Source organism: Sus scrofa, chromosome 9, assembly GCF_000003025.6.
Source record: "Sus scrofa isolate TJ Tabasco breed Duroc chromosome 9, Sscrofa11.1, whole genome shotgun sequence".
Taxonomy (NCBI): Eukaryota; Metazoa; Chordata; class Mammalia; order Artiodactyla; family Suidae; genus Sus; species Sus scrofa.
The window spans coordinates 77,770,866-77,795,966 of NC_010451.4; the positions used below are offsets into that span (position 1 = coordinate 77,770,866).

General features: G+C 37.2%; 1 protein-coding gene and 1 long non-coding RNA gene across 5 annotated transcripts in view; one reads left to right on the top strand and one right to left on the bottom strand.

Annotated features, from left to right (window-relative positions):
• The window catches only part of LOC110255476, a 170,355-nt gene that overhangs the window by 141,994 nt on the left and 3,260 nt on the right, over positions 1-25,101 (top strand). Inside the window, exon 3 of the long non-coding RNA XR_002335835.1 lies at positions 6,029-6,126. This is a non-coding gene — a long non-coding RNA (uncharacterized LOC110255476). The remainder of the gene's footprint in view (positions 1-6,028; positions 6,127-25,101) is intronic.
• Positions 1-25,101, bottom strand: part of COL28A1 (collagen type XXVIII alpha 1 chain) — a 171,050-nt gene that overhangs the window by 99,976 nt on the left and 45,973 nt on the right. For all 4 annotated transcript variants that reach the window (XM_021063396.1, XM_021063395.1, XM_021063397.1 and 1 more), the window contains exons 12-15: positions 14,112-14,180; positions 13,044-13,112; positions 6,580-6,648; positions 3,743-3,811 (exon numbers count right to left, since the gene is read on the bottom strand). In XM_021063396.1, the coding sequence (XP_020919055.1) occupies positions 3,743-3,811; positions 6,580-6,648; positions 13,044-13,112; positions 14,112-14,180 (276 nt within the window). The remainder of the gene's footprint in view (positions 1-3,742; positions 3,812-6,579; positions 6,649-13,043; positions 13,113-14,111; positions 14,181-25,101) is intronic.

Here is a 25,101-nt window from a genome sequence, read left to right on the forward strand (position 1 = left end):
TAAAAAATTCTTGTGGAAAGTTAGAAAACACCATTCCTTTCAAATAGTCTGTAGTTCAAATTCACCAAGATAGTGAATGAGTGTTCACCATTTGGTCTAAATTGGTGAATATTTCCACCAGCTTATATTTATTCGTCATTTTTTTGCACAAGAACCAAAAATCTTGAATAGTTATTATAATGACACAAACATTTCTTGTTAGGCTTGTAACAGAATATTTAAAAGTATAAAATTTATCAGGTGCAAGAAAATCAATATTTGAGAATGAAATTAAAGAAAAATATATTAAGATTTTCTAAATACCCTTTTCTGCCAAATTTTACTAAAATGCATTTTAAAAATTAAAAAATTTTCTAAGTAAGTGCAACAAAATTTAAAAACCTCAACTTCTTCCATGAAATAAATTTGAAAAGTAAAGTGAGAGTTATCAGTAAGAAGAATAAAGATCATTCATCCATTCTCTTTCAATAAGAATTTGTTGAGTGCTGATTGTGTGACAGGAACTATTCCAAACACGGGGAAACAGCAGTGACCAAAACAGCCAAAACGCTCTGTCCTCATAGAGCTTTCTTTTTGTACAAGGAGCAGAAGATAATAAACAAGATGGATAGAAGGAATAAAGAGTATGATAAGTGCCAAGAAGAAAAATAAATCAAGGAAGTGGGAGACAGCTGTGATCTTGGATATGTGGCAATTAATGGCCTCAGTGATAAGAGGGAATAAAGCAGGTAAAAGCCTGGAGGGAAAGCATTCCAGGAGGAACAAATAGCCAGTTCAAGGATGATGCCCGCACTTTCCAGAATCAGCCAGGAGACGATGTGGCTGGAGCTGGAGAACACGTGAAGTGGTAGAAGATGAAATCAAGGAAGTGTGGCAATGAGCTCACACAGAACCATCATCAGGCCTTTTAGGTCACAGTAAGAACGCTGGCTTTTCTTGGAGTGAGATGAGAAGCTATTAGAGGGTTTTGCGCAGAAGAGTGAAAGATCAGACTTTGGCTTGAAAGGCTCACTCTGGAAGCTGTGCTGAGAACAGACTGAAGAGATGTCCATGTGAAAGGTGATGTCCATATGAAAGGGGCATGGATCAGGCTCCTGGAGTGCAGGTGGTGGGGGTGCTCAGATCCTAAACGGATTTCGAAAGTAGATCCAACAGGATTTGCTACAGATTTGCTACAGTTTTGCTACAGATTGAGAGGACCCTAGGATGTCTTCAGGTTTGTGGAAGAACAGACTTGTCATTTACTGAGATGGAGAGGACTGAGAGAGAAGCAAGGTTGGGGAAGATGTAATATCAGGAATTCAGTTTTGGACATGTGAAGGCTAACATGCCTAAAATAGACCTCCACACAGAGGTCTCAAGGAGGCAAGAGAGGTCTGAGCTGGAGATATTAGGTTAGGAGCCCTCAGTGTATAGATGGTATTTAAAGCCATGACTGGGTGAGTTTACCATGTAGACAAAGAAGAAAGAAGGTTCAAGGACTGAGCCCTTTGGGTGCTCCAAGTAACAGAGATCAGAGAGATGCAGAAGAGCCAGAAGTGGAGACTGATAAGGTGCAGCCAGAGAGATGTGGTGAAGAGATTGTTTCATGGTGAATCTCTTATCAGAGGGTGCTACTGATGGGTCAAGTAACTGAACATTGACCACTAGATTAGGCAACATGGATACATATGCTTATGTTAATGTCAGTTGTATTTAGACTACATCAAATTAAAAAAAACAAAACAAAACAAAACAAAAACCGTTGGATAGAAGTTCCCATTGTGGCTCAGTGGTAACAAACCAGACTAGTATCCATGAGGACATGGGTTCAACCCCTGGCCTCCTCAGTGGGTTAAAGGATCCAGCACTGTTGTGAGCTGTGGTCTAGGTTGCAGATTGGCTCAGATCCAGTGTGGCTATGGTTGTGGCTGTGGCCGGCAGCTGCAGCTCCATTCTACCCCTAGCCTGGGAACTTCCATATGCCCAGGTGTGGCCCTGAAAAGCAAAAAAATAAAAACTAAAATAAATAAAAATTTAAAAAACAGCTGTATAGTAAATATGTTACACCCAAGGGTCATAATAAGATCTCTTTCATAACTATTTAATGCCGCCTCTGTAGTATATGAATAGGTATACCTATGATCTATAACACTTTATTTACAAAAACAGGCAGCTCATCCTATAGTTTGCCAATGAGTGGGCTAAATAAATGCAGTTTTATGAACAAAAGCACATCATTAGATCACAGTTTATACAATATTAAAAACCTGAACCTGTCATTAAGACATACCCTGGCAGGAGTTCCCGTCGTGGCGCAGTGGTTAACGAATCTGACTAGGAACCATGAGGTTGCGGGTTCGGTCCCTGCCCTTGCTCAGTGGGTTAACGATCCGGCGTTGCCGTGAGCTGTGGTGTAGGTTGCAGACGCGGCTCGGATCCCGTGTTGCTGTGGCTCTGGCGTAGGCCGGTGGCTATGGCTCCGATTGGACCCCTAGCCTGGGAACCTCCATATGCCGCAGGAGCGGCCCAAGAAATAGCAAAAAGACCAAAAAAAAAAAAAAAAAAAAAAGCATATGCTTCTTAGTGCTACACCGAGGTCAACCCCTAATCTAAATAAACATGGAAGGAAAAACATAATAGACTCAAGGTCTCATTCAAAGCTGGGTTATTCTGATTCAGAACTTGCAGAACTTGATTGCTTATCCAGTGGCAGGCACTCTGATAAATGCTTTGCATGCTATATCTCATTTAATCCTCACAACAACTCTCTGAAAGTTAGCACTCCCTATTCCAGATGAGGTTACATAACTCCTAGTCACATAACTGTTAGATGGTGGAAGCCAGGCTCAAGATCGCTCCTTCTGACTCCAACTCATAATCACTATTCTGCAAATATTCAATAAACACATAAGAGAAATCCTCTTTTGTGCCTCATTACTAACATTTGAATATCTTATTAAAGCTACCTCCTTGTTCTGTAAGAATGATGTACATTTGAAAGTCCTTATCACAGAGATATTTGTCTAATTACTTGAATCCCAGAATATAAAAGAATAGGAAAGGTAAAAAAGGGGAAAGGAAAGAGAAGACATTATTGATTTGGTAAAGGAATAGCAGGTGAAATCTTTGCAATTACTATGCAATAATATCCTGATATTTCAATGTGTTTTCTTTGCATGAGCGCCAGATGTAAAATCACAAATGCCACATCACCTACACCTGGAAAAATTAATATACTGAACTCAGAACACAGCAGCTCTGTTGTACTCACTTCTCACCACCCCAAAGGAAGAAAGAGCATCTTACATATTTTTAGAGTATTTTGGAACTCAAGAGCTGAGCGCTTTAAACCAAGAATTATACTACATCTAAAATTTGTATAATTCACTATTGACCATTATCTCTACTATTTAATACAAATACCCAGAAGAGATAGCTACCAGTACATAATAAATAAAAGGAATAAGTAATTTAAGTAGAAACACAACACCAAAGATAATCATCAATGTCAATTTTTATTCTAACACATATAATATAATGATATGCTTAGAAGTGGACATATAAATGTCTCTGTTTTTTACACATTTCTTATATCCCTTTCCTCTCAGGCAGCTTCCCCTTACCAAAGGTCTTTAAAGACTTTATAATTAACTAGATACTTTCGTATGGTTGTCAGGCAGCATATAGTTCATAAACATACATAAAAATGAAAAAATAATTTTATTGGCATCTTTTCTATTATATACCCTATTTGGAGTACCTTGTCCCCTTTGATTGATGGGCCTTGTAATCCTTGTGGGCCAACTGGTCCTTCAGAACCTTTTTCACCCTGAAAGTATATGGGAGGGATATCAATGCACCAGTAAAAGTTAGGGTTTTAAAACAGTTAAAGCATTCAAAACATCCAAATTCACTGCTAACTACAAATGGGTAATTCTAAGGTTTGTACATTGCAAAAAAAAAATTAGTATTAACATTCATAAATAGAAAAGACTCTCTCCAATCAGAACGTATATGCAGTATCACTAAAGTTGGAAAAGAGCTCCATTCCTAATATAATCAGAAATACCTAGTAATGGAAGATCTAATCAATGACATATTACAGCTGATTGAATCAGTCTTCCTCAACATTGCTATAATGTGTTCCATCACACAATGAAAATTGTCTTTCAGTACATGAAATCATTTTTGCTAAGATTGAATTATTTATTAAATATTTTGTCAGAATTTATAAGCACTTATTGAAAACTTGGAAGAATTTATGGAAAATCTTCTTGGATATGCTTCTAGAGTCACATAACTTAGGTGAATAGCTCTGGTCATAATGTAACATCAATGAAGTCAGAACACTTTGCGCATTTATAAGAAAAACAAACCATATAATCAATCAGAAATAGCTAACATTTCTGGGAGTTCCCGTCATGGATCAGTGGTAATGAACCCAACTAAGATTCATGAGAATTCAGTTTTGATCCCTGGCCTCACTCAGTGGGTTAAGGATCTGGCGTTGCTGCAAGCTGCAGTGTAGGTTGCAGAGGTGGCTCAGATCTTCCATTGTTGTGGCTGTGGCATAGGCCAGCAGCTGTAGCTCCAATTCAACCTCTAGCCTGGGAACTTCCATATGCCATGTGTGCAGCCCTAAAAAGCAAAAAAAAAAAAAGAAAGAAAGAAAAGAAAAGAAATGGCTAACATTTCATGAATTTATTTGAACCAAGAGTAAAATCAAAGACATTTGCAAGAAATAGGAAACAGGAAAATAGAGCTTTATGTCTCACTCTATTCACACTTTGTTCACTTAAGGCCTATGTCATTGCAAAGCAGCCCCAAGAAGCACATAGAAAACTCTCATTGGTCTTGCTGGTTGGGGAGTAAAGTGTTGTGACTAATGGGTTCTTCTAGCCATTACTACAGAGTATATCTGCATACAATCAACCCTAAACTGCACTGCTTATAATGAGTTTTTTCTTTGATGAGACAGAGGGTAATGACTGCCATGGGTTATTATGAAGGAGGTATACTTATATCATACAGTTGAAACTGTCACTGAGACGTACCCTGAAATATGCTTCTCAGTGGTTCATTTATTCCTTTGCCATTTCTTATTTTCTTAAACCCCACAAATTATAAGGATAAATAATTCTGGCTATTTAAATCATCCACGTTGTTTGGGCTACACATACACAATGTGTAAATTTTTTTACACATTAAAAAAAGCTAAATTTACTATGTTCCAAAAAATTTTTAAGAAATTATGTATCATAAAACTTTCTGAAAATGTACTGCCAAATTGCTGGCTTCTGCTTTTTCATAATGATGTTTTGGTTAGTCATAGGTATTAGGAACATCTCCTTTATCCAACATGTTATTTCCATTTACTATGATAAATTAACATTTGTTTTTTAACAAGGGCTTCTTTTAAAATTCAACCCAGCAGTCACTCGCAACCTCACGTGAATTATTTGTTTTAGCTGATTGATTTCCCTTTAGTTGAGGTTTAGGTTTCTGATAGCTGATTGAATATTGATCATGGTGGAAGAGGCTGAGAATGAGAAGCAGTTTTAGAGTGTGAGGCCATGCTGAGGTCAGATCTCAGGGACTTGACTGAATGACTGAAGTGGAAGGTTTTAGACACTTGGAAAATATCATACGCTTCTCTGTGCAGTGTGTGTATGCATGCATGCATGTGTTTTGGGGAAAATTAGAAAAGAAGGAAGAAAGATTCCAAAATTTATCCTTATTTACTCTGAAATTTTGTTGATGCTGCCCAAACTGTCTTGGAATATCACTTCCTGTGTGGCCTTTGGCAAACATGCCTTATATTGTGGGTAAAGAGCCTAGTCCAGGGATCAGCAAACCACGGGCCATTGGCCAAATGCAGCCCCACTGCATGTCTTTTGTAGACACAGTGTTACTGGAACACAGCCTTGCTAATCCATTAATATGTTGTTTAGAGCTGCTTTCATATTACAGCAGCAGAAGTTAAGTCATTGCAACAGATACCATATGGCTCACAAAGCCTAAAATATTACCATCTGGTTCTTTACAGAAAAGGTTTGCCAAGCCCTAGCCTAGAGGAACTTGAGCTCCAAGAATCGTGTATGAGAAGCAGCAGAAACATTTAAATTCTCAATTGCCAAGTAAAAGGTAGGTCTTATATAACATTTTGCTCCTTCTGGTAATAACTCCAGTTCTCTCCACCCATAGTTCCTTTCTTATAGAAATAGCACTACAATAACAAATTAATGTATTAGAATGTTTCTTCTCTATGCTTCACAAAACAAACTATGGGTAAGGCTTCATATAGCCATGCTCAATAACTTAACTTCTGGGCATAAAGATGCTATTTATCTCTGTGGCTTTAATGACTACAAACTAAGAGATTTTTCTACTACCATATGCAGTAATTATATGAAGTAGAAGCGTTTCAATTGCTTATTTCTAATTGCAAGAGTTGCTATAGGGTACTCTTAATAGGGTAAAGATGGTTAGGAAAATACTTGACTTGGAATAAATGGCTAGGACACACTTTTTAAATTTGTTATTCACGATCATGCAAGACAAAGCATTTTTCCTTAGTGCAGAAGGTGGTGGTGTTACCTTTGGCCCTGGAAATCCTTCTCCTGGTAAGCCCCTCTCTCCTGGTGCTCCCTCAGGACCACGGGGACCCTGGTTAGGATACCAGGGAATGAGAAGGAGGAGGGTTGGGGGAGGGACAGGGAAAATGGGAGAAGAGGAGAGGGAAGAGAGGAGACAGGAAGAAAGAAAATGGTCAAATTTTAGTTCACAAGGGCATGTAATGATATGGCCTTATTAACTTTATTAGTGACAACCATCCTAGTAAACTATATTCTGATTAGTAGAGGTATAGGGTTGTGAAGAATAATATTCTCATTGTATTAAATACTTGTTCCATTTGATTGGCATAAGATGTTCTATTCTGGTGTTCTCAATTTGGAGGAAAATGGAAATTAAGTGATGCTTCAGAATAAGAATGAGGAAATAATCCTATGAGGAAAATCTAAAAATCTAGGACCATGTGGCCTGGAGAAGCATGCAGAGTAATTAAACAATTTAATTAAGTATCACAGAGCCCTATGAAGAAATCCGTGCATAACTGTTTTAAAGCACTGGATTCTGTTCATACATTGTTATAATTTCCACTCTGATAAGTCTGGTTTCAGATTTGAACTCTTTCAGGAACTGGTTGAATCCACTGAAGGTTTATGTGCAAATAAGAAACTTGATAGACTCATTAAGGAGAGACAGGATTTTAGATCTCAGTGATCAAAATTAAGTCTACGTGACTATTGCTCAGAAAGACACTCAGAAAGGGGAGGACTTTTCACATAAGGAAAGAAAAACAACACAGTCTCAGGCTTTGAAATGGACTGATGGGAAACAAACTAATTGACAAAAGGCAAGGGCAAAATAGTCACTGAAACCAGGAGACTTGAAAGGTTATAAATATTTCCTCTCTTTCTTCTTGGCCAGAAAACCAAACCAAACAAACAAGATTTTTCTTTTTTACAAGAATCATAGGGGAAATTAAAAAGAGAATCATAGAAGCATAAATGGGAGCTTTTCCTCTAATGGACCTAGAAAGATAATTAGGGCTCTTGCCAGGGAAGTAAATCTGTTTTGGCATGAGGTCTACTGAATTGCCCAGAGCTCTGAAGCCAGCAGACACTCTGAGTGATCTTGAGACCCAATACACAGTGATCCAGGGTAATTTAAGAGGTGCTTTCCACTCAAGCTTGGTAGCAGAACTAGGATACAGCATTAGGCTCATCAACAACTGATCATAACTACAGATTTGTGGGAAAGCTAATTGTATCCCACATTTAATTTTTTTGCCTTTCCCTAATATTGCATATTTTAAAAGACAGTCTTTTTTAGTATTTATGTGTAGCCAATTTAGTAAAGACTTTAATTAAAGGAAAAAGCTAGCATTTAATTCAGTTTAAATTGCTGTGCTTGCGGGAAAACTAGCTTTTAACAACCCAAGACCTTAATCAAAGCTCTAATATCCATGAATGCTTACTCTAATGTTAGAGCAATTAACTAGGAGAAAAATAAATATAAGCATAAAAAGTAGATTGCAAACTAAACAGACAAGCCCTAGCTAATATCACACATGGTAACATAAAAATATTAACAAATTATTTTTCTTTACCACAGATATGACAAATGAAAATACCTCAATTTATATTGAATGCAAAGTCTTTCCAGTTCATTCAATTTTTTTCCCCATTCATTTAACAAATATTTACCAAATGCTTGATACATCCAAGTCACTGTGCTAGGATCTGAAAACAGCAGACAGCACTGCTCCCTGTCTTAGAGAGTTTACAGTCTTGCATGATAATTAAAACAGATTTTGGTGACATTTAAACTGAGGTTCACGTCCCAGCTCTGGTACATATTAACAGTGTAACCTGAAATAAATAACTTAATCTCTATATAGTTCAGCCTTCTTATCAAAATGGTAGTAACAATAGTACCTGCCTCAACCATACATATTAATATAGGATTAGGACAGAGAGATTTAAAGCGCTTACATATTAAGCACTCAGTAAATATCTGCTATCATCATCAAAATTATTTTGCTTGAATCCTACAATTGCTAAGGATGACCTTTTATGAAGTTTTTACAAAGAAGGCAGCCTCAGAGTGAATGGTGTAATTAAGCAGTGTGTATGGTATAATCAAACAGAGGCATGATGCACAGAGCCAACACTGACCTGTCCCTCCATTTCTGCATTTCTAGAGTACATTAGCCAAGGTGAAAATGAAAATAATGAAGATTTTGAGAAGTCATGTGTTCCAAGCTGCTGAAAACAGAGAGTTAATGCTTGTGAACAGTCCCTTAGGGGCATGTATAAAAACAGTGATCCAAGGTTTAATTACTGGAAACTGTCAGAGTAATCTTCCACACCACTGGGTTATTCTCAAGCTTTCCAGTTAAACAGTCAAGATGAAAGATGATTGTTAACCATAGGAGAGAAAGAACAGGTACTTGGGATGGATGAACTATACTTTTAATTTATTAAGACGGCACCAACATTTTTTGTCTTTTTAACTTTTTTTTATTAAAGTGAAATTTGTTCTTTTTCCTTGAAGTATAGTTGATTTACAATGTTGTGTCAGTTTTCAGGTGTGTAGCAAAGTGATTCAGTATATATACATTATATATGTGTGTGTGTGTGTGTATGTATATATATATATATATATATATTCTTTTTCAGATTCCTTTACCATATAGATTAATACAGAATATTGAATATAGTTCCCTGTGCTACACAGTAGGTACTGGTTGGTTATCTATTTCATTTATAGTAGTGCATATATGTTAATCCTACCTCTTAATTTATCCCTCCCCTCTTCTTTCCCTTTTGGTAACACAAAGTTTGTTTTCTATGTCTGTGGGTCTATTTCCCAACAGATTATTTTTCAAAAGACAGAAATGCTCTGTATATGGAGTTCCTTGGTGGCACAGTGGGTTAAGGATCTGGTGTTGTCACTGCTGTGGCTCATGTCGATGCTGTGGTGCAGGTTGAACCTCTGGCCCTGAAACTTCTGCATGCCACGGGCACAGCCAAAAAAAAAAAAAAAAAGAAAGAAAGAAAAGAAATGCTCTGTATAAAAATTTAGTGTCCTTTTCAAAGGCCATGAGGAGAACCAATTATAACATTCCTATTTGGCTTCTAATAAACACCTCTAATTTAAAAATACATATTGGGAGAACTATGTCTAGATACTCATGTTGCAACAGAAGAAAGGGTGGGGGAAAAACTGTAATTGTAATGTATACATGTAAGGATAACCTGACCCCCTTGCTGTACAGTGGGAAAATAAAAAAAAAAAAAATACATATTGGAATTCCCTGGTGGCTCTGTGGGTTAAAGGATATGTCATTATCACTGCTATAGCTCAGGTTCCATCCCTGGCCTGGAAATTTCCACATGCTATGGAGTCAACCAAAATAAATAAATAAATAAATAAATAAAAGGCCTGGATTTTTTTTAAAAGACAGGCTTTAAAAATATATATATAGATATATAGAAGGTAAGTAACAGCACAATCTGATCAGAAATGTTTTGAGACACTAACAGGATAAATATGATTGTCCACTATCTTATCTTCCTTAATACTCTTAACGGTATGGATAATCAATAAAAGTGGTTTCAATATAGGTTTGCCAGCATTAAACATAAACATGATAAATAATAATAAAAATTATCCTTAATATTCAAAGAATGAAATCTTTATTTTTAACTTCAAAGCAAGTATAGTTTTACTTCAAAGGGTATTTTTTACTGACACTGCTCCAAATATCCTTTCACCAAAGCAAACAGATCGCCCTGAAAGTCCGAACCAATTTATTATGCATGAATCAGTCATCTGTCAGAGCAACACAAACTAGTGGTAATCATATGATTAACAATGGCAGATGACAGTTCAAAGTTAGGTCATGGAGCTGGAATATTATTTCAGGAGATCAGATTTATATTACCATTGTATAAAAAGAGAGTAGTACTAAACCTGAAACCAAATGAAATTCAGAGAAAGAAACAAATGTAAAGAACTTTCAGCAGAACCTTTGTCAGTCCTAAGGCAAGTCTTTTTGTTACTCTGAAATAATTTGAAACCTCTCAATGTTGATTTTTTTGTTAGGACATTTTGGGGCAACATTTTCATGCATTGCTTGAGAGCCTTCCCATCTTTGTTATGATTTTAGTCCCCAGTTAAGTCACAGACTTCACAGTGTCACTCTAATTTCTGTAACTGTGGCTTGGATAGCAAGAAAACAAACAAGTTCATGTTCTGGCAATATTGTAAAAACTCTTTAGCTACAAACAGAAAGGCAAGAAATACAAATTTTTCTTTAAAATGCAGGTCCAAAAAATAAGGAAAGGAAATTACAGGGTTTAAAAGCAAAAACAGTAAAACACTAGAAGTAATATATTAATAAGTTGACATCAGACTTCAAGTACCTTTTGCAGGCTGGGCACTCAGCAGTGACAGTATCCAGATTAGCTTTGCTAAAAGGAAGTTTAGGGAAATCTATCCAATCACTTATGATAGAACATGATGAAAGATAATATGAGAAAGTGTGTGTGTGTGTGTGTATGACTGGGTCACTTTGCCATACAGCAGAAATTGATAGAACAATGTAAATCAAGTATAGCATTTTTTTTTTAAAAAGAAAGTTTATGTTGATCCTATGTATAACCTTCATCCCAGCCACTCATTAAAACTGAGTGGATGATAGTAGAGCTGGGAAAAGAGATTGATTTACATCTTATCTACTCATTTCTTTAGAGCCTTCTCTAAAATGAATGTGCTTTGGTGAGCATTTACCTAGGACACAAATATCTTCACACTCTGTGTTCATGAAGAGACATAGTGCTGCACTGCAGCAGTCAATTTTCACCTAGCCAGCATAACATGCTCAATTTTGTTCTTCCTTTGTTCATATGGGGCTATAGGTGTGGCTTGTGGGAAAAGTTAACAATGAAGCAGATGCTGTGAAAGTCTAAGCCAATTACTCATGAAACAATTTGAATCTTCAAGAATTAATGATGGACTTCTATTACACATCCAGCTGTCTTGTATAACACCCAGTTCATGATGAATAATTCAACATGTATGGTCATGTACTGTCTCATGGTTAGCCATGCAGGCTCTCCTAGGATCCATCAGCAAGGCAGAAGCTGTTTGTTAAGTTTACTAAATTAAAAGTAGGCATGTGAAAGAAAAGGAAGAGGTCTTATGTTTGCTTCAAAATTCTAGGGTTCTTTTGGATAGTTCATGATGGCTTTGTAGTAAAACATGAAGCTCATTTTTATTTGCACTTATTCAGAGCATTGTGAAAAGATTCTTTTTCATTCTTGTCAAAAACTTCCCTGACACTCTTCTGCACTCCTTCTATATGTGGCAACCTATCTGGACCCATGTCATTTTAGCTGATGTCATGTCAGTTTTCTGGTGACTTTAGTTTTCCATTGTAGAACCACTGCAGGGAGCTAATATTCTTCTTTCTCAGTGGTTTAGTTTTAAGTGGTTTAGTTAGTTGAAACTGAGGCTATATAGACCAATATATCTTTCCTCATTATGATGCTCTCTTTATTGAATTAGTATATCCAGACATTGGTAAAGAGCCTAACCCTCAAATAGTATGCTACCATTTCATTCTCAGAGTACAGCAAGGAAGCACATGTTTCTGTTAAGATTTACATGTGAGGAACAAAACATAGCAAAACCCAGTTTGGAGACAAACTATTCACAATCAGTTGTTTTTATTTGTACCTCTATCATGTTAGCTACTGTTCTTTCCTAGGAGAATAATACTTACTTGAGAAGTGAAAAAGCTTCTTATACCAGCATAATTATGTTTTATTCATTGCCTCTCCAGATCTCTCTTGATAGATTTTTTTTTCTTTTCCAACAATAGTAAACATCAAAGCTTCATAAGGTAGAAGCTGTAAATATCACAGGGATTACCTGTCTACTATCATCAATTCTTGCTTTAGAGTATAATCATGGATGAGGTAATGAGCAAGGTCCTTATTTTCAGTGACTTTCTCATGGTTTCAGGAAAGTCAATTACTCTAAGAATATAGTCTATTCTGACTATTCTATAGAATAGAATATAGAATACAGAGTAGAATATTTAGAATAGAATATATAGAATACAGACAATATAGAATAATATCTATACTGAAAGAATGGACATTAAATCTGAATCTAAGTCTCCTATCTCCCAGGAAATGTTGATATATGAGGACTCTTTCCATCATGGGCAAGCTGATCAATCTTGCAAGGGGTTACAGTGTGAGAGAGCCTGTTGTACACATCCTATAAATATAAATTAATTAATTAATAATTCCTATTTCAAGTGTTACAAAAAATAACTCTTGGATATGATTTTAACATATTTATTGTCTTTTGTTGTTCAAAAAGATAAAGATGGCTTAATTTAAGCATTTATTCTGACCATAAAGAGCACATAAGAACTATATTTGTCCTTTTTATTCCATCTGGAATTTCTTGCTACTCACTGTCTGGCCTGGCTCACCAACACCAATCGGTCCTGGAGCCCCTGTTCTTCCTTCCTGGCCTCTTTCCCCCTAAGAGAAAGAAATAACTGAATGAACGTTAGGTTTTCACATAAAGAATACACATAGCACAAGATGCTCTGGAGACTTCCACAAAGACAAATAGCAAAATTGTCAAACTTTTCAAATTTATTAAGATTAAAAAAAATCTAGAGGAAGGAAAAATGCCTTGAATTTAAGTGAACAAATTACCCCCAAATGTTCCTCATTCCTTCTTGTCTAAATGCAATATGGCACTTTCAGCTTCCAGAAACTATTATGTAGCAACTGGCAGGGCAGTTGTGTGGAATTCCTTTTGGTTACTGAGATGACCAAGTTAACGATGCTCGCGCTATTCCCTGCCCCTTCACCACTGTCCTGGGATGCCACCCAGTCCGGCTCTACTTTACCTCACCATTCAGATCTCTTTTTTATATTTGATCTCCTTCAGAACTCTTCTCTAATAACTCTGCCAATAAAAATGCCACATTGCCTCAAGTCTCAATGTGCTTATTATCTAAATGCCATCCATGGTGACACATGATTATATTCGAAGTACACTGTTATATACTACTCTCTGTTTTAGCCCCATATTGAAGGTTTATTGTCCCAATGACATGGAAAAGCCATTTTTAAAATAAGCACTTCTGCTCTATTATATTCTACATGATACAGACTCCCAGGGTGTTGGATGTTCCAGTCTTTTCTAGTTTCCTACAAACCTCTCTGTCAACATTTTCTTATCTAGTGTTGTGGTTCCTCTGGTTTTGGCCCCTCTCTGCTTGTTTGAGGTGAGCACATGATAGCTGATATGTTAAGGTGTTTCACATCCCAATAAGATTTTTGCATGTTGACATGTAAAGTCCATGAAAACTCAACAGAACTAGATGTATGTTGGCAAGAGCATGTCCAAACATCTAGACTGTAACTTGCATCTATGAGGGTAAGGCTGAGCAGAGTTGAAATCACAGTTCTCTCGGCCCTACAATAAATTCAGTACTCATCAACGGGCAGAGAGGCAAGTATCTTTACCTTAATACCTTGCTGACCAATACCAGGGGCTCCTGGAGGACCATAAGGACCAGGAGGACCAGGCTCCCCCTAGAGGAAAAAACAGTGATATATTAGGTAAACTGCATAGTATTTGTTGAGCAGCCATACCCCAAAATAAACTCAAAATGGATTAAAGACCGAAATGTAAGATCAGACACTATAAAACTCCTAGAAGGAAACATAGGCAAAACACTCTTTGATGTAAATCACAGCAATATCTTTCGGAGCTACCTCTTAGAAATAATAGAAATAAAAACAAAAATTTTTTTAAATGGAACCTAATTAAAAGCTTTTGCATAGCTAAGAAGACCAATGACAAAACAAAAAGACAGCCCACAAAATGGGAGAAAATATTAGCAAAGGAGGAGACTGACAAGGGGTTAATCTCCAAAATATACAAACAGCTCATATAGCTTAATATCAATAACACACAACCCAATCAAAAAATAGGCAGAAGATCTAAATAGACATTTCTCTAAAGAAGACATACAGATGGCCAAAAGGCACATGAAAATATGCTCAACATCACTAAGTATTAGAGAAATGCAAATCAAAACTACAACATATCACCTCAGACTAGTCAAATGTCTATGATCAAAAAGTCTACAGATAATAAAAGTTAGAGAGGATATGGAGAAAAGGGAACCTTCCTACACTGTTGGCAAGAATGTAAATTGGTATAGCCACCATGGAGGTTATTTTAAAAACTAAAAATAGTTACCTTGTGATCACGCAATCCCACTCTAGGGCATATATCCAGAGAAAACCATTAATTTAAAAAAATACATGCACCCCAATGTTGGTTAAAGCACTATTTACAATAGCCAAGACATGGAAGCAACTTAAATGCCCATCAGCAGGTGAATGGATAAAGAAGATGTGGTATATTTACAAAATGGAATATTACTCAGCCATAAAAAGAATGAAATAATGTCATTTGCTGCAACATGGATGGACCTAGATATTATACTAAATGAAGTAAGCCAGACAGAGAAAGACAAATGTCATATGATATTGTTTATATGTGGAATCCTAAAAAATGATACAGATAAATTTATATACAAAACAGAAATATACCCACAGACAGAAAACAAACTTATGGTTACCAAAGGGATGAGAGTGATGGGAAGGATAAATCAGGAGGTTGGGATTAACATATATACAGTACTACATATAAAATAGATAACTAACAAGAACCTACTGTATAGAACAAGGGACTGCACTCAATATTTTGTAATAACCTATAAAGAAAAAGAATCTTAAAAAAATAGATGTATATATATGTATAACCGAATGACTTTGGTGTAAACCTGTAACTAATACAACATTGTAAACAGATATACTTCAATAAAAAATTCAAGGTTATATTTATTTTTAAATTTTCTGCAGCAGCCAGACAATTACCATTCTCATCTTTTCGGTGTTATTGACCATGGAATTTCTCTCTATGTAATGTCAGACATAAAATTCATACCTAAATTTAAAGTTATTTTACATGCTAGAGAATGTTCAGTTTCCGAAAGATTCCAAAATTTTGCTTCAAAGAATCTTAGAACTTCTTGTGCTCTCCACTCAAGCTGGAATCTCCTTATCAATTATACTGCATATGGATGAATGTTTCCATCATTTGGCAAAGAACACCAAATACTTGCTATGTGAATGGTAATAGAGTAAACAGAGATGTTTAAGACATAAGCACTGAACTCAAAACACTAGTTTGAGAGATAAAATACGCCATTAAAATAATGTGATGATGATGATGATGGTATAAAGCTCTAAGTTCCATATTCTCTTCATTCCTGTCCCTTTTGTATGTGATTTGGTTTTCTAATGGATCAGAACACTTTTCAACATATTACATATTTGGAGGAGAATCTGAGTGTTTTAAAGTAATGGAAGATCTGCCTTACGGAGTACTTTTCTCTGTTTGATCTAAAACAAGAGCACTAGTCGGTGAGAAAGTTTTCTGATTACAGATGAAGCACTGGTTCTGCTGTTAACTTGAAATGTGGGAGCCATGAGAGTCAAGAAAAGAAGGAACTGTCTTACCTTTGAGCCTAGGCACTCTCTTTAGCCTTGGTCATGTACTAACAGCAACTGAGTGTTTTTCAGTACTGCTATTCCTCACTATTGTAATTTCCTCAAAATTACAGGGATCTGAAGGTTACAAAGGGGTCACTTTCCTTTACCTGAACACAGCCTGTAGCAACATATCGTCACATTTCTCTTGTTTACATTTGTTTCTCAGAAGCCTAGAATGTCAACCTAGAACCTGCAGACCAGTATTGGTCTACGATGAATGTTTATCCTTGTCACACTTCTTTTGCTTTTCTACAAAAATTCCTGAGATGGTAAAGAAACTGGTTTTGATTGCAAAATGCCATAGCTGGGTAAGACAGCACCAAAAGAGAAGAGCCAGCACTGTCAAAAATAATTTCTAGGAATTCACCAAGGCAACATAGCCTTGGTAAGAATCCAGGCCTGATTCCTTTTCTGCTGGTATTCCTTCCCTACCTAACCCTCACCAACAAACACAAACACACCCACAGATTAAATGCCCCCAGTACCACTTACAATTTCTCTATTCCACTTTCACTAATTATCAGTGGCATATACAAAGAGGACTGGGTTACGGTCAGTTGCTCCAGAGAGGTCTGTGTCTCATGATCTTTGGATGAGTATGATTGTGAGTGAGCATGAGCATAAGCATACGAGGGGCTTCAAGGAGGTTAGATAGATCACTTTGATCCTTCTCAGAAATTGAGGACACCTATGCGATGAGCCTCAAGATCAAAGAAAGCCAATGTTTAATAAAATCTACGTATTTTTAAGCACTGCCCTGACAATTTATATAGATGATCTCATTTGATCTTCTAATAATCTTAAGAAATTGTTATTTTTTTCCCATTTTATGAGGTAGGAATATAATCTCCATTTTTAGTTTTATTTTTATTTATTTTTTTATTTTATTTATTTTTTTATTTTTGTCTTTTTGTCTTTTTAGGGCCACATGCTCAGCATATGGGGGTTCCCAGGCTAGGGGTCTAATTAGAGCTGTTGCCACTGGCCTATGCCAGAGTCACAGCAACGCGGGATCCAAGCCGAGTCTGCAACCTACACCACAGCTCACTGCAACACCGGATCCTTAACCCACTGAGCGAGGCCAGGGATTGAACCCAAAACCTCATGGTTCCTAGTCGGATTCATTTCCGCTGTGCCATGGCGGGAACTCCACCTCCATTTTTAAATTCATTTTTCAGTATGCACAGTATCACAGGAAAAAAATATGTCTTTTTTATTCAGACAGTCTAGTTGAATTCTGGCTCTACAATTTCCTAAGTCTGAGCTTTTGCAAGATCCCCATGTGTGAAATGAGGATAATTATATCTGCCTTGCATTGTTGAGAAGATTTGAAATATTGTCTGTAAAACATCTAAGTCATAATTAGTTATATGGTAGCTGTATCATATGTGAAGATCAATTGTTATTCACTAAATTTTCACGGAGCACCAACCTGGTACTAAGTACCCACTCACATAATTATAGACATAAATCAGGTTGCACCTGCACTTTGCAGACACTTACAATCTGGCTGGAGAGAAAAATGAATATAAAGCAAAATACAAGCCTGTGAATTAGCTATAAGAAAGATATTTACAGAGCATGTAAGACTCTGAGGCAGAGATGTTTACTTCTGCCTTAAGGAATTGAAAAAGTTTTATATAGCAGAGGAGGAATAAAAAAGTATGAATCATAACTAATCTGGTAGGAAGAAAGGGGAATCAAAGTTTAGGAAAAGGATCTATGAGGCATAAAATTGTAGAAAATGTTCTCTGGACAGTAAGCAGCTCTTTGGGCTCAAGCTGATAGGTATGAGGTGACAGTAGGGTCACTGTCAGGAGCTGCACTGTCCACTGGAAATAGGGTGGGCCACATATGTAATTTTGAAATTTCTAACAGCCACACTAAGAAAATAATAGTATATGTTAGTTAATCCAATATACCTCAAGTATTTTCATTTCGACCTTATTAATGATTTTTTTTCATTCTTTTTTAATGCTGTGTCTTTGAAATCCTATGTGTATTTAACATTTATGGCACATCTCAATTTGGACTAGCCACATTTTAAGTGCTCAATAGCCATGCATGGCTGCTAACTCAGACAGTGCAGATTTAGAGTGATTAAAGAGTCTGGAGTCTCAGGTCAGAACCATGGAGAGTACCAATAGCCAATCTGGTGGGAGTAAAAGAACACAGAGATGTTTTGTGGGAATTTGAGGATAGCAGCTGAGAGAAAAAAAAAGGAGGGGGGAGCTAACAAAACAGTGTAAAAGAAGTCAGGGAAAAGAATTTCAGAAGGAACTCATCCTTTCCAAAGTCATAATTTCCCACTCACAGACCTGATCATCTTCCAGCATTCTCTACCTTTGGGAAGGGCACCAAGATCTCTCCATGTGTCAAGGTAGCACCGAGGAGCCATTCTTTTTTTTTTTTTTTTTTTTTTTTTTTGTCTTTTTGCTATTTCTTTGGGCCGCTCCCGCAGCATATGGAGGTTCCCAGGCTAGGGATTGAATTGGAGCTGTAGCCGCCAGCTTACGCCAGAGCCACAGCAATGGAGGATCCGAGCCTCGTCTGCAACCTGCACCACAGCTCAGGGCAACGCCGGTTCGTCAACCCACTGAGCAAGGGCAGGGACCGAACCCGCAACCTCATGGTTCCTAGTCGGATTCGTTAACCACTGCGCCACGACGGGAACTCCCGAGGAGCCATTCTTAACCTCCCCTATGGACTTGGTCACCATATGCAATGCATCAGCAACGCCTAGTCATATGTTCCTAAATCTCAAATGTGTCCACCTCTGTGATCCTCTACCACACCTCTACAGTCTACCCCAAATTGATATCATTTTTTGCTCAGCCTACAACAAAGTCCTTCATATTCTATATGCAACCATTCTAGCACATTTTTAATTTATCCCCCCATTATTGCCAGAGCAATCTTTTAATTTTAATCTGAGCAAAACCCTTGAAATTCTTTCCCTTTGCTCTTAAAGACAGAGCTCCTTACAAGGCTTCTGAGTTCCTGCCTAGTATGGTCCTGCTGCCTTTTTAATACTATCTGTTACTAGCTACCTCTCCAATAGCCACCCTAGCACTGTTGGCTTTTATTCAATTCCCTGTACTTGCCAAGCTCCCTCCTCCCACAGGATCTTTGCACATGCTATTGTCTCTATCTGGGCTATGCTTACCTCTTTTTTTCCTTATTAATCCTTCAGATCTCGTTCTAAGCAGCATGGCTTTAGGAAGGGCCTCTCTCCTTAGATGAAATTCCTATTCTACAGGCATTGATAGTATCATTTTCCTCTTCTTCTGAGCATTCATTATAGTTGTAACTTTGCATTTCTAGATGTGTTAATATGTCTCCAGTTAGAGTGGAGGAGGATGTCATGTGATTTGACTCAGTTTTGCATTCTCAATGTTTAGCTAATTGATATTATCTAAACAACCATCCACACATCAAACATTCACTGAGCAGTGACTAAGGAGAGGTACTGTGCCAGCTACTGGAGGTGACAAAACAGGAAATCTGGTCTAGGCGGGGGTTGGGGGGGGAGTTTATAACTGCTTCTTTGGAGTTCCCTCTGGCTTTTTTTTTTTTTTCTTTTTTCATTTTCTGGTTGCACCCATGGCATGTAGAAGTTCCAACTTGAAACATGCACATAGGTGTACTTCAAACTCTTGTCGACCTGCTCAATCTGATGTCTGAATATTAACCTATACAGGAATGTAATGTTTCACACAAAGCAAGGATTTCTCACTAAGAAAATGCTTTCTGGAGTTCCCGTCATGGCTCAGTGGTTAACGAATCCAACTAGGAACATGAGGTTGTGGGTTCGATTCCTGCCTCGCTCAGTAGGTTAAGGATCTGGTGTTGCCATGAGCTGAGGTGGAGGTCCCAGATGCGGCTCAGATATGGCATTGCTGTGGCTGTGGCATAGGCAGGCATCTACAGCTCAGATTAGACCTCTAGCCTGGGAACCTACATATGCTGTGGGAGCGGCCCTAGAAAATGCAAAAAGACAAAAAGAAAATGCTTTCTATATAGGAGGTCAAAGTGACAAGAGTTTTAGAAATCACCTTGATGCAGTAGAAAGAACAATCCTTCATTCACCAAATTTGGACTTTGTGAACTCTGATTTTACCTTTTTTTTTTTTTTTTTAATTTTATATGCCACACCAAAGGCATATGGAAGTTTCTGGGACAGGAACTGAATCCAAGCCACATCTCCAGCCAATGCCACAGCTGCAGCTATGCCAGATCCTTTAACCCACTGCACAGAGCCAGGGCTGAACCCACACCTCCACTGCTCTGGTTGCTGCAGTCAGACTCTTAACCCACTGTGCCACAGCAGGAACTCTGACTTCCCTCTGGTTTACTTAGGTTTTCAACTAGGAGCAACTGTCCATGCTTTGCAGAGAGATATCAAGTACTTATCACAAAGTTTCCCCTACACGCTTACCCAGATAGAATTTATCTTTTTTTTAGATGGAGGAATAATGAAATCCCAACAGATGGCCTAAGGTTACACTGTACAGAAAGTTCAGCTAGAGAAACTCAACACTCTTTATTCCTGGCACTGGCTCTAACCAAAGTCATATCTCTAAGATAATAAATAATGAATGGCTAGGAGTTTCACTGTTGCACAGTGGGTTAAGGATCCATTGTTGTTGCAGCTGTAGCATAGGTAGCAGCTGTGGCATGGATTCAATCCCTGGCCTGGGAATTTCCATATGCTGCTGGTATGGCCAAAAATATAATAATAATGATGATGACTAATGATTATCCAGGACTCTTAATTTTTTGAGGACAGAACTTTTCTTGAATAATACAATTATGAATAATTTAGTCATACCTTGGGCTCTTAACATTAGAAAGATATTTTTACAATTTTTCTTTGTATCATTTCCCAGACATGTATAGCACTAACTTTAATACTTTAAGTCTTGTGACAAATATTTGCTTACCTTCTCAGTGGAAGAAAAAGATGAATGAGCATTTTGTAGGTCCAAAATAGTTCATGTATGGACAAAATATATTCTTAGCTGAAACTCAATAAAGCGATTACTGTATATAAAGGTTTGGGAGAAAAATCAACAAAAGCCCCCCTTTTTTGGAAAGAAGGGAAAGCAGGAGGTGGTAGAGGCAGGAAACTAACATTTATCAAATACTTATGAAATCAAGCTCTATTTTTAGTTCCTAATTTCCCTTATTTCAGAGGAAGTGTTATGTAATAAGAGGCTTATTTTTAGAAAACATATCAGGCTAGCTTTGTTCTACATTAATAAAAAGAAGGTTGTCAAATTACCTAACTGCTTAATTATTGCCTACACATATGGCACTTACTATGTAACAGGTGCTATTCCAAATGCTTTCACACATTAACTCATGTAATCCTCAAAACAACTCTATTATTAATCCATTACATGAATGAGAAAACTGAAGCACAGGGAGGAAAAATAGGTTTCCCAAATCACAGAGCTAGTACAATATAGGACTGGGTTGAACCCCAAGAGTCTGGTTTTAGAGCCAGTGCTCCAACCACTGTACAAAACTGCTTCTCAGGACTTTTCAGTTCTCAAAGTATTTCAAAAATCATTCAATTGCAGACTAAATTTATATCTTTGTTATAGGATGAAAAACACAAAAGTCAGATAGTTACAGTCTACCCATAGTTGAAGATTCATCATATAATAAATCTCTAAAATAAAATATAATTCAAGATGAAGTATACTTTAAAGCTAACTTCTATTTCATTTCAGGCATATAAAGCCCACCTGGATCAATGTTGTCACTGAACTGGTGATAAAGATAATATAAATTATAAATGGCAATATGGTGATGACACAATGTAACTCTTCATATAAACTAGTTATTAACCAACTACACTGAGTTTGGAAGCACCATTACTTCAAATCTCAAATTGCATTCTTTTTGTAATAACATCTGCTTGGGTTAGAGAAAAGACCACATACTCCACCTACTTATGCTTTTTTTTTTTTTTTTTTTTTTTTTAATGGCTGCACCAGCATCATATGGAAGTTCCCAGGCCAGGGATAGTATCCAAGCTGTAGCTGCAATCTATGCCACAGCTGCATCAATGCCAGATATTTAACCCACTGTGCCGGGCCAGGGATTGAACCCTTAACCCACTGTGCTGGGCCAGTGGGTCAGAGACAATGCTGGATTCTTAACCTACTGTGTCACAGCGGGAACTCCTATTTATGCTTTTCAAAGAAGAAAAAACTCCATAAAAACAAAGAATTGGTGGAGAATGTGATGAAAGTTATAGTATTATACCAGATTTTAGTAACTCAAACTCCTTTTTTGATTGCTATTAGGTTACATCATGTGAAAGTGACAATATTCAATTATGTTTGATTTACAAAAAGAATGGTTCATATGTTTCAATCTAACAGGAAAGTCATGCTTCATCATATAGGGTAAAACCTAAGGAATTGTGTATCATTTTCTCTAAAAGCACTGCTCAGCAGCCTAGAAGGGAAGCTTTTAAGAATCTCAGCTCTGGTAGACACTCTTTGGATTCCCTCAGCACAAATGAGTTGCTGGTAACTATTCAGGGTGAACCCGCCCCATAAATCTGAAAAGAAGGACATCAAATTGTGAGAGAAGATAGGTTCATATAACATTGTGCTATGTCTCCTAAAAATTTACTCTTGGAGACTGGAAGCAAGGGGAAGTGAGGAGAATTCTTGTTGAAAGAGTACAAAGATTATGTTAAAATGATGAAAAATTTTGAGTATTAAGAAGTGATGACCTTTACACAATGGCAATAGTTATCAATAGTCATACCACTGTGAATGGGATTTAATACCACGGAACTGTACACTTACAAATGGTTAGAATGATAATTATTATGCATTTTTTACCACGATTAAAAAAAACTTACTCTTAGAATAAACTTAATTTTCTCTGTTGCAATGTGGCTAGTTGCCACTTACTTGAATTAAGGGCATAGATATAATAAATTTTTAAGAACTCTGACATCCCTCTGAAGACACTGCTGTAACGGATTCTGTTCCACCTTAGTGCCCTTCTTGACTGGGCATGTGGGATAGAATCAGTATCTTTGTGGGAAGTGTCAGCAGCATTTTGGGTACCTTGAGCCATCAGAGTTTTCACCTTTGCAGTCTCTGCACATGCGTGCACACACACACACACACACACACACACACACACAGTGTGCCCCATCTGCTGAGGACCATATGTGTCAGATTTGGGGAGGAAAATCATCTGTCTTGAAGCCCAGTGGCTGGTGTGCCACACATTCTGGCAGTCACTTCACGTTGTCACGATCAGTTGTCTCACATCAAATGAGTTAATAAGCTCATTTAGAATCCTAGTGGGCAGATAGGCACATGGGTCAAAGCCCTTTCCACAACGAGAATTGCTGGATTACTAATGATTCTTTCCTTTAATTAGACCCAGGACAGAAATCTCACTTAGAGTTTGACATCCCTGAAGGAAAAAACATTCACATCATTTGGCATCTCAGCTCTGCTTCTTTATTAAATAAATATTTATAATTAAAATTGTAGAGGGATTCTTCTCTTTAGACTGCTGTACACTGAGTAGTCAAAGCTTGCTCAAGGGTGTTTGGCTGCCAGGAGAACCAGAGGCCCATTATTGGCTCTGGATAACTGGAAAAGTTGATGGGTTCAAGTACTCTGGACTTAAAACTTAAGCCAAAACTATAGTCATTCTGTTACTAAGAAAGTTGTGAAATTTAAAAAGTTTTCTGTTTGATTAATTATTCTATACCAGAGATCATCAATGTCTACATGTTTCACCTGATTTCCTCCCCATCGAGTTATAAGTTATAAAATCATGATTTTAGAGTGCTTGAAAGCAACATCATGATGTTAGGAGATTTTTAGGTATTTGAGCTGTGTGAAATAAAACTACACCACATGCTAGTTTGAGAAGAAATTTTAAGAGTTTTCATGTTGTCCATATTTGTGGTACTTGAACTATTTCCAAACCATAGTTGAAATGTCAGTTTTTTTCAGTAGGTTGACCTACTAAAACTACTAACTCTGAATCAAATCAAATACTTAAATAAGGGCAAAACTAAGAACGTATTTTTAAAACTACTAAATCTTCATTAATGATATATCTGTTGTAGTGAAAACAGTGACATTATAGAAAATATAGGATTCTAAGTTATATATCTGAAACTGTAAAAAATTTAAGTCCCAAGTCTCCATGCCTCTCTTAGAAAAAAGTAGAATTATAAATAACATGTTAGGTTATTAAATGTACAAGAAGCTTTTGATGGGTTATGTCAACAGTATTCTGTTTCTATTTATTATCCAAATATCTTGGAAGAATGGTCAAAATCCTTGGCTAATACACCCTTTTCTCTAATTCTTTTCACATACATTTTCACCTCCCCAGTCTCTCTACTAAAAATGCCCTCTCAAAAGTTTCCAAAACCCTCAAAATTGGCAAACAAGATGCCTCCTTGGGTCTTGCCTGCTGACCTGTTTGCTGTATGATACTGTTGACAACTCATCCCATTTAAGATCACTTATTGGAGTTCCCACCGTGGCTCAGCAGAAACAAATCTGACTAGTATCCATGAGGGTGCAGGTTCTATCCCGGGTCTTGCTCGGTAGGTTAAGGATCCAGCATTGCCCTGAGCTGTGGTGTAGGTCACAGATGCAGCATGGATCCTATGTTGCTATGGCTATGGTGTAGGTCAGCAGCTACAGCTCCAATTCGATCCCTAGCCTGGGAACCTCCATATGCCGCGGGTGCAGCCCCAAAAAGACCACTCACTCACTCCTTCATTCATTTATTCATTCATTCAACAAACATTTATTTGTTGCTTATCTTAAATATGTGTGGGTGGGTGTGTATATAACATTTTTTCTCTCTCAAATGTGAT